Genomic DNA, 14,525 nt, shown 5'->3' with positions numbered 1-14,525 from the left:
CGGGGGGGGGAACATACATGTTGAACAAAATCCACATAGAATTTATAGAGTTGGAAATAATTAAATGGCCTAAAAGATGGGAAGGGAACAAAGAAACCTGAAGGTACACAACTGATCTAGCAATACATGCCTAGACAGTTGTTCTCACCCTTTTCATTAACAATGCGATAGATGTAACAATAGGTAAAAGAATCTGTATAAACGTAAACATATGTATATATATCTCCTTGAAAAGTGTGTATATATACACAGTTACATCTACCAGTCCTTTAGTTTCTCCCAAAAATAAAAATCTAGCCTACAGCACTGACACTGTTAGAAAAAATCCGATTTTAAGGATATCATCTTCTAAATGTTTTGCTGAAAATGTTTAAAAATGTGCCTCACTAAAGAGAAAAGAAAAAGCTATTAACACCCTTAACCTCAAAATTTTCCTTTTTTTTTTTTAGGTTGCACAGGACCAGAAGTTATGTAAAACAGCTGGACTAAAATACAACATTCTGTTCAGAAGACTGAATGGCCTGCAGCACAATTCCAGTGTATTCTGACAGTATGTCTAAACAAAGATGCTATTTTACAATAACAACAACTACTGTACCATGACATTGCTATGCTAGCTCTAATTTTATTAGCACAGATAACAGCAGTGAAAGCACGGCAGTACAGGTAGCATGCAAGTAGCCTAACAAAAAAACCCTTGAGCTTGAAATCATATTGACTTCTGCCCAGGTTACTAATCTCTACTGCCATTGTTGTTACCCATTTTTAGCTAACCTAAACTCAGGCACACTTTCATTTTGCAGCTGAGACATTCTATGGTTTATAAGCCTTGTTAATTATGTTAGGAATTCTTCCTAAAAAGTTGTTCGTTCTTTTCTCCACTGATCTTACTGTTCTGGAGACCTGTCCTTCAACTGTAAAGATTCCGTTAAAAGAAAAATCACTATTCCATCTCATTTCAGACTCAGCTTTTCACTTCACTATGATAAATTGACTAGTTTTCCTTCATTAATATATTACAATAGTCAAGTAATAAACAGAAATCTCTACCATGCTCTGATCCAAGTCAGACTAGCCCCTTACGTGGATACAGTCTCAAACATGAAGTTAATTTCCAGCCTGAAGTATAGAACACATCTTTTGCCTGTCCCAACTCTGGCTGAGGTATATTTTGAGCGTATCATCAGCTCCGTGGGTTATGAAGACCCTTATCAGCGGGGGCTGCAAAAAGGCAACATGATCACTTTACTTGATAGGAACAGACTGCTCCTCAGAGGATTTCTCCAGAAATCATTTCAGATGTATTGAAACATGAACCAGCAGTCAGAGCTGGCACTATAAAGTTTAATTTCAGTGTTCTAGTTCAGTTTTGCCGATCACTGGCACAAAAGCATTTCATGATACAACTGATTTTCATTTTGAACTGCCAAGATAAAAAACTTGAACTTCAGAATATCACAGAGAAAACATTTATTTTTATTCCCAAGTCTGTGATATCTTTAGCATGAAATAAAGTTAGTCAATCAACATACAAGTGTGACATTTTGGAGGGGGTTTAGGAATCTCACCGTACTTATATGCACACTTTAAGTCCACTGGTCACATGTTTCAATTAGATGAAAAATGTATTTTTACAGTTGAAATGGACTGTTTTTCCAGTAGTCTTCCAGCTGTCCATGTTATTAAAAATGTGATTAAGAACAAACACATTTGTAATATATTTGAACCCAGTTAACTAGCTTTACTTTTATTACCCAATTATTTTTTTCCAATATCTCCGCACTTACTATTGTAAATAGCTCAACAGAATTAAAAATACGCCATTTCACCTGTTCTATAAATCTACTGTTTCCCTTGAATTACTTCAGAGCAATTTGTTAGAAGCTTATCTTTCCAATTTTTCCTTTGCTAGTTATTTGATTTCTGTTCTGCAATTCCATGCACTGTCAGGTGGGGCACTTCAGCTGATTGCGTACAGTCTACATGGAGTGATCCAAAAGAAAGTATCTTCTTTTAAAACAAAGCCTTAGGAAACTCTGCTACCAGGTCTCAAGACCAGGCATGCAGCAAGCAGAGCTGGCTGCCAGGGGTCAGTCTATCACTTGTGCTGATCCAAAAGCAGAGGTGCTGCTGAGGGGGTAGAGGGGACTGTGATAGCCAATAATCCCAGCAAACTCCCCACCCCCAATTTAATTCATTAACTGTTACTACCCAATCCCCTAAAACAGATTCCTGCTGCCCATACCCAAGCCCTAACCTGTACTGGAAATTACTACTACGAAGTAATTTGTTTACAAGTACTAAGTGCAAGGTTGCACACATTTTCATAGGGCATTTCATTTCACAGACACAGTGGTTTATTGCATCAGAAACAAGTGTAAACTATGGCAAGGACGGAAGGCAGGCCTTGCAGTTTACCTCAGTGGGGTATGTTCTGAGGAAAACCACTACTGACCTTTCCGTGCCCACTGGGTGGCACTGTAAGTAGGCCCAAGTTATTTAGGTGTTACAGGGAATTTAGTCATTGCAGATTTTTTTTTTTAATCTCTAAAAAGTCTTGTACGAAGCTACAGCTTCCTTGTGCTGAAATGCTTACTAGAAAACGGAGCCCCGTCCCAGCCACTCCAGTGATGATACTAAGTATTTTGTAACAAGTTTCCCGTGGTTCAAAGACATCATTTACATAAAGCAGAGGTTATTTCCACTAGCATTTTTACTGTGGTTTAAACTTTAATTACAGTAGTAACACCAAGCTTTAGAATTTGTAGATATTTGGATACATGCTGATTCAACATGCTGTATCTAACACTTACCTGAAACAGATCTCAACACTCGTATTACTACAGTTTGAGCAACGTCCCTCCCCCAAATTTTTTTTTTTTTTTTAATATTTCCCTTCCTGCAGAGGAAGGAATATATTGTCAAAAAGTTCTTAACATAGGAAAAAACTCCCAAACAACACTCCTCCCCTGCCCCCAACAAAACAAAAAGCCGCAAAGCAAACCAACAAAACCCACACACACCTTTTCCACAATATAAGTATGAAGGAATCAGCCAAGCTGACTGATATTGTTACCAAACAGTGATACAAGCGAAGGTTCAATGCAAGCTACAGAAGTATGGGAAAAGATAGGTAAACACACTTTCAGTTACGCCAAAGAGACTTTGGTGCTGCCATGACTGAAGCGCTTTCCATTTCTTTGACTAACTCCTGATTTAAGTTAGCAGGACTGTGGCTTTGAAGGCAGCACAGACAAACCTTAAGTAAATCTCTCAGACATGAGAAAACAGGGCTTGAGTTTATGTGTGAAAGACTGCAACAACATGTACAGCTAACTGATGCCATATTCAGTCCAATAATGTGGCAGAGGTAATTTTTTTTCTTGCTTCCTGGCTCTGCAAGTCATCCTGCACATTACCACAGACTGACTTCTTCCAGAATCCAAGCTAGCCCATTTAAACATACCTGGATATTCACAGTAGTGTGGACATCGCCTCATATTTTAAAATGCTAAGTCAAAAGACAGAATTTAGGATCCTAAAAGTCTTCAAACCCATTAGTTTATTTAAAGCGATAATATCTTCAGACAACAACACTGCAGGCATTCTAAGAAAAAAATATTTTCGTACCAAAACAAAGTACTAAATGAAAAAAATAGCACCTTATTTAGGGTTGGATGAAACATACCTGCTCTTGCACTTGTAATGAGGTTTTTTGTTCTGAAGGCTCTGTGCTTTCTGGCTTTGGAGGATTTGCATTTTGTTGCATTCCAGAACTTGATATAATACTTAAGTCGCTAATCTGATTCTTGGGTGGGGGGAGAAAAAAAAAAAAGAAGAAAATTTAACACAAATACATGAGTTTAAGTCTACATTTACCCACTACTACAATCCTGTTTACATGGCACTTTGACTGAAATACAGACTATGTACAGAATACCGATTTTTGTAAGACACTGTGGAATTCACAAATTTTAGGAAATAAAAATCATACCAAGACATCCACCACCTTATATGTAGTCATAAAGCTTTTACTCTTTATTATTCAAAAAAAAACCTGACAACTGGCTTCATACTTTTTTCACCAATAAATATTAAAAAAAAACAAAACGGGCTTTTTACATCCTTTATCTGCATTAGCTGCTAACGAGGAAGTTTGCTACACTTCACTAAATCAATAACCCAAAGTAGAAACAGCTTAGAAAAAAAAAAATCCTGTCAGAAATCATTCTAAGTAGCTGGAAAGAGAGCTTGTCATGGACTTATTTCCACCAGATTTAATTAACCATGTACATGTATTTTCAGAAGCTGTTAATTTGGTTTTCTGTGAACAAGACAAAAACAGACAGTATGTTTACAGATCGAGATAGCTTTCATCTTTAATAAATATATACATAAACAAATATAGAAATTGTATTACAGTTGAAATCACCAGAGAAAAAACTCAAACTGTAGAACAGTCTAGCTTTCAATAGGTAAAATACACCTTACGCATATGATAGAGGTGAACATTAGCACAACAAGTAACGATTGCTCTGGTCACTTACCCACAGCAGCAAAATCTGGGTTAAACTTTTTTAGAAACAAGTTAAAAAACAATCTCAGCTTTATTATTCTTTTGTTTTCCATTTCTAATTGAAAGCAATAAATACAAAATCAAGGCTATATATTGTGATTTAGGGACAGAGGCAAGAAGCAGCTTCTCCCATCTTTCCGACTTTTAGCCACTAACTCGAAGGTCAAAACTCTTTGTGCCTGAAATACTGGATGCCTTGTGGTTACAAGAAATCAGACAAGCATAGTTTTCTTTTCAGTAGAGGATGAGTTGCAGTATGTTTCCATGCTCATACTGAAACACACACAAAACACTACACTATAAAGAGCATCCATTCACTTCATTAAAAAAAATAGTATCTCAGAATTCATTCATTTTCACGTATGGACTTGATGTAGCGAGTACTTGAAGGATTAAGCTGATTTGGAATCCTAGATTAAATCACTCAGACCTTCATAAATCTCTTTTTCACTCTCTGCCCCCTTCTCATGCTGACACTCTGCCAATCTCATGTGGGCTGCGTACAAGGATTACTGTATGATCCATCTGGAATGTACCAGGCAGATAAGTACGTTCTGCTCCTAAATACAAATTCATGTGTAATTACCGAGTGCCATAAAATAATAAAAAAAAAATTAAGACAGGAAAAGGTCTCTCAAGAAGCCATCTTCAAGTTGGTGACTTCATCACGTTAACATTGACATACCTTGCCTACAAGGAGTTCCAAAATTAACGTGCCAGAGGTTTGTTGCTAAAGCTGCGGTGGTCAACAGAACATTCTCCAAAGAAATTTGCTTGAAAAGTGACCAACATTGCTCAATTGAGTTTATCTGGCAACTTCTACGTAACTACAATCATAGCAGGCTATCGGATTATGTTGAACAGATTCAGTTTACAGTTCACATACACACACAAAAGGGAAATTTTTTAATTATTCTAGTTTCACTAGTGTTCTAAAAGCATCAAGAAACAACACACACACACCAACAACTAATCAAGATCAAGACAAAAACCCCAATTATATAGCAACTCTACTGTAGTCCATGCCCTGCATATTTCCCTATTGTATTACAGGCACCACAGCCGTCAACTGTCCACCACAAAATCTGCATACCATGGCCTGTTTAGCAATATTTTACTCGTCTACAGAGCTTCATCCATGATGCTTAGGAACTTCGTTTCTAGCAAAAGCTTTTCAGTACTCTCACATGAAAAAGATCTGAAAATTAGGAGAGGAGAAGCTAGAATATCCTTTCTGAGTCATTTTTAAGAGCCATCTGTTGGAAATGTGTATTATCCAATACTGCAAGGACAAAGAGGGAGAAAAGGCTTCATCACACCCTAAGAGGGCACTACCAAACCACTAAGTTTTGTGGTGTGTTTTCTTTTTTCTCCCCCCCTCCCCCTTCCCAAAAACCCTTCAATTTCTTCAAATCTGTCTCAATGGATAAACATTGAAAGATGAGTCATTCAGGTTTTGATACTTCCTTCTGTGCTCTCACAAAAGCTGCTACTTCCACAATGCTGGCCTTCGTACAAAGACACCTTCTCCCCAAACAGCACTGATGTTCAGAGAACCAGAAGCAATTTTTTTTTTAAATCTGTATTTAAAGCGTTCAAAAAACACATTACTGATTTTCAGAAACGAGTATCTAGCCTGGGTCAAATATATTGTATGGTTTGTCACATTCACCTGTCCTCAATCTACGTCAGAAAGTAACAAGTTAAGTTGGCTCATACAAGGCTTAATCCACGTGTTCATTCTTTTCTCCTCATCCCACCTTGTACTGTAACAATCTAGAATACCACAAAGACTCAAGTCCCAAGTACTCAAAGGAACTCTGCTGTGATCTACTGCACAAGCAAGTTCTGGAAGGAATCAAGCACTCTACTAACGTGCTAACTCTTCTCCCACCAGTACAACAGCAAAAACTATACCACAGCTCTGCAATGTTATACTCACACATTACTTTACTATTGCACATTCTCACATTATTATACTTGGGGAGAGGCATGTTCAGAATCTTTGTTTCCTTTTTGGGATCTCCCACACATTACCCTTATATTTGTCCTGCGTGTATGAATTTGGTCCTCAGGACTATATCACGTAATTCTTTCCTAATTTTCTCCTTCATTATGTAAACTTGTGAATTTAGCACTGGCAAAAGAGACCAGACTCACCCTTCTAAAATCAATTAATTAAAAGGATAGACACACAGCAGACAGGACAGAAGTAGTAAACTGGGGAACAGAAAGATAGGGGAACAGTATTGTTATACTTAGTCTACAGCTATTAAAAATATGCTTCATAGAGTCTACAAAGGTACTGAATACTAAATCTCTCATCTCTAATACCGCAAGACTTCTTTTGAGACTAAGAGACAGACGCTGTTGGGTACAAATTTATTTGCTCTTCTCACAGACAAAATTTTCTCACAGCAGTAGAAATCGTTGTAAAATGGGTCTATCAAGCTACATTTCAAATTGGATCACACGATCAGTATTCACCCTATCTTGCCTGAAATCAGAGACTGTTTCTAGTAAAGTGTACTTGAGAGAGGGAAGGAGACATCAGTCTGAAAACAAGGCTACTGAAACAATGGCAGAGAATGCCTGCTCTTTAAACAAAACACAGCTGATGTGTTAAAAACTAGTTTCTAGATAGGCTTTCTTAAAAATGAAAAATAATAAAAAAGTAGGCAGAGTTGCCCACTAAGGTAATAATTACAGAAATAAAACCTATAAACTCATGCAACATGCAAATCCCACACTGTTTTAAAATATGAATTTTTCCCCACATTACCCCTTCTCTCTAAGTCATTGTACATCTGTGCTTGTATCACAGATGTGGGATAGTTCACAGTTTCTGGGCTTCTGTTATATTATTCAACATGCTAAAGCATTTTAGCGTGCAGCTCAATGAATGCTCTTGATTATGGCATGAATCATAGCAGATCTCCTCCAGTGACTTTCAGTACAGAGGAAAAAACTGAAAAACCAAAGTGTCAGCCACTGTAAGGAATATTTACAACAGTGGAACTTCAAGATCACAAACCCAGACATGTTCAGAGTATGTTCTTCTACAGTGTTACATATATACCTATTTGTTCACATTTCCTTTGACAACGATCTCACAAAACAAGACAGTAGACAAGTACTGAGATTAAGCAGCCCATGCACCTACTTTAGAAAAATATTTTGTTGTGTCTGCATCTCCAGGTACCTGTTTTTAAAATTATATTTCCTCCCCCAGAAGGTAGCAATTCAAACATGAGAATATACAGGCCCATTAAATTATGGATTAGGTGCATTACTTTGCAATCTTGGGTTAGAATGTATTGCACAGGACAATTTAGTATATCAGAATTATTCTCTATCATCTATCTCTCAGAAATCACAGGGCATGCTATTTCAGTGGACTCCATATGATGTCCTAAGCCCCTTATTCAGAAGTAGAAGTAGTGGTTTTATTTGTTTGGGGGGATGGGGAGAAAAATAGGAAAAAAAAAGGAAAGAGAAGGGGGGGGAAAAAAAAAAAAAAAAAAGAGAGACATTTCCTTACTCTTTCATATTCATCCTTGGCTTTACTAAGCATTTCCAGGATGTCAATGGGCCTGTTTTCATTGCAGCCATTGGTTCTGCTGGGACTTTTTCTGTCCTGGGAAACCTGCTGCGATCTCTGAGCTTCTTGTTCTACCACTCTGTAACAGGAAAGGAGAAACAGGATTTTAAGATTTTATCTGGAGTTCACATCTTGCAAAAAAGCAGTAAAGAAAAATGTACTCCCAGCATATCAACACATTTTGCTCCACCTGTATAAAAACTTAAAACATAGTTGACCAAAGTTACAAAAGTTTTCATTTGCTACAAGGTTTAGACAAGTCAAACTGGCAAATGGTCTGTACAATTTATCTCCAATCCAGACAGCACTGGTCTGCCTCTCACAAAGTTTGCCTACAGTAAACACTACTACTGTCATATTTAGACTTTTTTACAATAAAATATGTGGACATTCAAGCACGTGTTACACAAAGAGCACATGTATCATACCACAGACTGAGTAGAATACATTTTTTACTCTTTACTTCCTAACATGCATTTTTTCCATATTTAGCCAAATCAAGCCATGTTATTCAACAAAATCAATTATAAAACAGCTCTAGTTTAGGATGAGGCCTACCATTATACAACAAAACAAAGACACTGGGAAAGAAGAGAGCTGGCTCACACCAGATGTCTCTGGAGTCAGCCTGTAAGGAGGCTTAGAGCAAGTTACCCCTTACTCCCCCACTTAAGGCTCTGAAAAGAAGGGCAAACCATTTTCTTCTCTAGCTACCCTATAGCCATTCCCATTACCTGCAGGTCAACAACACGTCTTTTCCTCCAGCCTTTGGTGCCTACAGTTCATTCACCACTTCTACTCCACCCCTACCTGCCTCAAGTATAAAAAAATTTCAGTTTAAAAGATGGTTAAGATATGCAAGATGATGATGTGTACCTGGTACATTTCATTAATAAAAGCAAAGGCAGCATATATTTCTACTCCTAATCCATACGCAGTTCACAAGATATACATGGCTGTGCAATGCGCTAAAGCTTATCCTCTTGAAATAAACACACACCAGCCTGTAATCCCTTCTTTTTTAAGCCTGCATTAATCAAATATGTTAAGAAAAAACAAGCACTGTAAACAGGGCAGAACTCTGGAGCTGGCATGTCACTTGAGAACTCTCATGCTGTGGAACTGATGGCTGATGGGGAAGCCAAGAGGTGCCATCATAACAATCACAGAAAGTGACAATCATTCCAGCCTCCAGTTTCTTTGGGTCAGTTAGGATTCAGGAGTAACTCCAGATTTTATAGACTGTAGAGTTATTAGATATTTATATGCACCTCTATGTTCCCATTTCTGAGGAAAAAAATAGTTCAAGTCTTGGAAGTTTCTTCCCAGTTTTCTAGCAACCAAGCCTCTTAACTTCACTAGAGTTTAGCTGTGTTTATCTGAAGAAGGGTTAGATTTGGCTTTTAACAATTCAGTACTGCTTTCAAAATTACTTTGAAAATTTTTAATCATACAAGCTGCTTATTTAACCAGCTTCTCATTATTAGTACAGCTTTCCCTGTTTGTAAGCAAGCATTCACCCACAAACATAACTCAGAATACGGAGGCCAATCTACACTGTCTGACAATTTCTAAGAACTGCAGCATGTGCTCGTTTGGATTTAGCAGCTCAATACTGTGCAAATGTTTCTATGGTGACACCCTGAGAGAACATTTTGTTCTAGCACCCCACACGGTCATACAGTCCTGACTTAGGACTTGTCTAAACTCAACTTTCAAACTAGAGATGAGAAAGCGCAAGGTAAAAGAACCAGAATACCTTTGCTGAGATTTTAAGTGTCAGCATAATTTTATCAGAAAAAATAAATACTTCAGTTAAAGGGAAAATTTTGGACAGCTGAAGTCATGCATGTGCTGTCTGATGGGTGAAGCAAAGGCTTCAGTCTTGAGACCCTCCTTCTGCTCTTAACTAGTTGGTCCAGAAGGTTTCAACAAAACATCTTCCCATTAAAATAGTACTAATTGGTCTCATAGCAAAACATCTTCAGGGAGTACATCCATTTCACAGAAATGTTTCACAAAGATTTCTGAAAAATATCTCATAATATTTTTCTGTTGTCCATTATGAAGTATTTGTTACCTTTTTAAAGTTTACTGTTTTTTTCTGAAGAATGACAATTAAATTATCTTCTCATGTAGCTAGCTCTCTAATAGCTCTTCCTCCATCTTCTGTCTTGTGCAGGTTACATTCAGATGGTGGTGATGGGGTAACTGTGAAACAGTATACTCCCAAAACTCTCTGAGATACTATCCCACTTCTGGCTTGCTGCCTGCATCTCAGAAGCCAGTTTGGGTCTGACTGTTGAAACAGGGTAAAACAAGCCTATAAACTAACCTAAAAATAAAAAACCCCTACAAACTTACATGTCAGAATGCAATAGTTTCTCAAAGATTTGTAAAACCCTAGTTTCTGTCCTACTTCTAGAAAGCTCATCCCTTATAAACAATCATCTTGACTTAACTTGACGCAAATTAATTCCTTCTAAAGTCAGCAGTTTGATGACTCCCATAAAATTTTTTCATCAGAAAATTCGAGATTTAGGGCCATGGCTTTAAAATGGGTCTTGAAAACAAAAGGCAGTGGAATAAATTGAGAAGAAGGACTGTGGCATATCAGAGAACATGGGGCTGGGGCTTAATCCATCTGAGGACCCAGAGATTTAGGGCCATGGCTTTAAAATGGGTCTTGAAAACAAAAGGCAGTGGAATAAATTGAGAATTGGCTTGATGTTACCATGGCATTGACTTCAGAGGCAATTGTCAGCTTTCTTTTAGAAAGCACAGCTCTTGGTAAGTGGATATGTGATACAGAGAGAGAGAGAGAGAGAGAGAGAATGTGAGAAGTGAAGTCTGTGATTACAAAGCCCACAAACACTAATTTACTTTTCTTTTGAAAGATAAGCCACCAAAATATAAATGGATGGCCTGCAATCTTGTTAACTGAGTCTGGCACAATAAGGTCAAGTCAAACAGCAGGAAAGAGAATGCAAATCTCCTTGAAACCTTTTATGGTTATGTTTTTGAAGCTCTGACGTACTATAAGGGCAGTACTCTTGCTATCAATGATACAAAAAATCCCACCCAAACGAAGGGGTGCCAATCCAAATTTCCACCCAAGACAAAGACAAAAACTGTGGAACAAAATTAATGCTCTTGGAAGACAACATAAATATTTATTTTAAAATACACTGAATTAAGCCTGATGGAGCCTGTTACCATGCACTGAAATGCAGCTTTCCTTCTTTAAGATGCAATTTGATTTTAATTTTTAAATTAAAAAGTATATTTTAAGTTTTCTTAAATACATATTTCATCCCAAGATGAAATAGTTCCTGCAGTTTCAGCCTCCTTCTTGTACAGAAGCACACAGAAGTATCCACATTTTTACTTTTCTTCTGACTGCCTTCTACCCATTTTGGGGGAGAGAAAGCTTGATGTTTGTGGAAATGGATGTCAGCAAGACAGTATCATTCAGCTTTTCATCAAGTTTGCAACAACCACCTCAGAAGAGCAGCTTTTCCATCCTACAGTAATGTGCAACTAGAATGCCTTCATTTCATTTTCCCTAATATGAATCTTTAGATACTCAGAAGCTATAAAGCACGTGGTACCAAACTAAATGTGATTTCATTCTACAGTGTTTTTTCAACAAATAAAAGTAAATATACTTACACTAAATACCTTTCTCAGTATAAAAATGGCTTCTGCAAATACTTTCGTTACCCCTAAACCAATATACAATTTTAAAGGAAAAAAGAACTAGAAGTATTCAGACATTCCATAATCTAATAATGAAGAAAGGTGTTATGAAAAAAAGCACTCAGATAAAGAAAGACTTATTACTAGCAGTACTTAGGCTAGCAAAGATCACTTATACCTTTTTTTACCAAGTTAATGGCAGCAAAGACTAAAAATCATACTAAAGTGAGGTCCTAGCCAGCTCAGCAAAATTCAACTGTCTGTATTCTGTCAATATCCAATCAATGTCTTTTTTATGTACGCATTTGATTTCTCTAATTTCACTTGCATAAGTCTGAAGTGACAAAGCTCAATACATGTTCCCCAAACTCTGCTTGATGCATTAACTCTAATTTCAGTTTCAAAGATACTTTTAATCCACAATCATTCCAACACCTACCATAAAAAGTTCCAACATTTTAAAAATACATTTCAGCTTTTTGACCTTCCAAAACAATTTGTAATCTCAGAAACTTTCTAGGGTGCTGAGATGCTACAATTACAAAAGCGTGTGAGTATCTGTACTATAAACAGGGGCGAAGCAATAATGATAACGTTGGCACTTAATAAAGCTGTAATACAGGCATCAGGGACCCAAGAAAAGGCAGGCTACAGTAGTCTACAAAGGAGTTGACAATAAAACTTAGATTATTCCCAGACTGACTTTAAATAAACCTACTGGGTTACAGTTATTTCCAGAATCCAGCAAAAAGGGTAGATGTGATTTATGGACTGCTGAGCCATGGCTAAATCAGTCTGTTACCTGATTACACTTTTAAAGATCCCTGAAGTATCTATAGCCCATGATTTGTGCTATAGTGACTAGACTAGTTTAATACCAAATGAACTCAAGTTTTGCTATATGACACTTAGAGCTGCAGTGTAGCTGTGCATGACAGAATAAGAACATGGTAGAGTTCGAAGGGCTCAGCTCTCTCCCCCACTGCAAACATTAATCATGGTTTTAAATTAAAAGGTGCATTAAAAAAAGAAAACCTTGCCCTTCTGATGCTCTGTTTATAAAGTGGAGAGGCAATAGACATTTTATTTGTTTTGGTAACTATTTCTGAGAGACAGTTTCACACAATTGTTTTCCATTAATCCTTATATTTGCACAAGCCAAATAACAGCAAAAAGTCCAACACAGCTGGGGACAGGGGAGAAAAAAAAAAAAAAAGAGTGGGAAATGGGAACTGTATAGGGTTATCAGGACGACAGAAAAGAAAAATAAGAATTTAGAAAGAGACCTTGATATCAAAGCCTGTCATTTGTGTTGCCTTATATTACTTCTGTGGGGAAAAGCCAAAATAACCCAAAGCAAAAACCCCAGAACAAGAAATTAAAATTCAGCTTAAAATGTCTACACTATGACTAGTTACCATATAATTAAGTTTTGCCAGTCTTCAAGATGTCCTGACTTGCAAGCCATGACATGCTGATTAAGGCATGCAATAGAAAAGAAAGTTCAGGAAAGTAGAGTGTGATGGTGAAGAAAAGCAAAGCAGAAGACAAGGGATGAGAAGATATCCTGTGCAGTATTTCTACATTTTGCAATTTTGCATTTTTGCTAGTGTAACTACCCTGTCACACACTTCAAGCTCCTTCCTTTCATAAGAACACTGAAGATTTGCTTAAGTTAATTCTCATCCTTTTCTATTAGTAGAAAGTTTTAGCTTATTCTGCAAGGTACCTCACCTGAAGGAGCAAAAAGGTGCAAGAATACCCTCCAATCACAACATTTTAAAGACTTTATGCCACACTGCCAAGTCAACCAGTTCCAGCCTTCTTTGACCTCTGTTGTTCACTCAAACTTCTGTGCTCTAGTCTGAAGCCCTCCTCAGCTGTGGCACTGCAACCATCTACAGTACAGATACTAACTGCATTGCTACAGTGACAGCAGCTGAAACAAACTAACAAAACCATGGTATTGCAAACAGAGTCTTTTAAAGCTTCTTTAAATTGATACCACTTCAGAAATTCTCCTGCTGCATGACATCTCTAGGAGCCCTTGGAACTACAAAACAGGAGCAAGTGACATGGCAGATTTATAAACCAACTTTATCTCCAAAGGTGGGAAAAAAAAGAAAGAAAAAAAATTAAAAAAAAAAAATCAAACAATCCAGAAATTAGCAACAACAAGCTCCTATTATTTCATAGTTTTGCTTACCCTCCTAACATGACTTTAATTCTAGAAGATTCTACATACTTCTCCCACTATTCTCCAATCTCTTCACTTTAGTCAGGAATAATAACTAAGCCTTAAAAAAATCCCACAAACCCAAACAAAAACCAGCCCACCACCAAATAAACCACAAAACCAACCAAAAAGATGTGGCCATCATTTATTTGATTACACTTTCTGCATCAGAGGATCTTTTGCCAGCATCCCTATACAAAATAAAATGTAAAATTATAAACAGTGTTCATATTTGCTTTCTTTGGAGAATGCCAACTTATACTTCAACTGATTTTTTTTTTTTTTTTTACGACTTAACTGAAAATTTTAATGCTGTAGTTTTTTTAAAAAACAAAACCAACATTTTGCTTACTAAAAAAACTGGTACCAGCAAGAATGTTGCATTTTTCTATTTAAGGAGAGTGAGGAAAAAA

The 14,525-nt window shown here is 37.0% G+C and overlaps 1 protein-coding gene across 1 annotated transcript in view; it reads right to left on the bottom strand.

The window, feature by feature from the left end:
* Window positions 1-14,525, bottom strand: part of DCP1A (decapping mRNA 1A) — a 37,039-nt gene that overhangs the window by 10,775 nt on the left and 11,739 nt on the right. Inside the window, exons 4-5 of the mRNA XM_019473471.1 lie at window positions 8,118-8,256; window positions 3,689-3,808 (exon numbers count right to left, since the gene is read on the bottom strand). Coding sequence (XP_019329016.1) covers window positions 3,689-3,808; window positions 8,118-8,256 — 259 coding nt within the window. The remainder of the gene's footprint in view (window positions 1-3,688; window positions 3,809-8,117; window positions 8,257-14,525) is intronic.

The sequence above is a fragment of the Aptenodytes forsteri genome, unplaced genomic scaffold (genome assembly GCF_000699145.1).
Source record: "Aptenodytes forsteri isolate BGI_AS27 unplaced genomic scaffold, ASM69914v1 Scaffold53, whole genome shotgun sequence".
NCBI classification, from domain to species: domain Eukaryota; kingdom Metazoa; phylum Chordata; class Aves; order Sphenisciformes; family Spheniscidae; genus Aptenodytes; species Aptenodytes forsteri.
The sequence above is the reverse complement of the archived record's forward strand: the minus strand, read 5'-3'. Positions and strand labels throughout refer to the sequence as shown.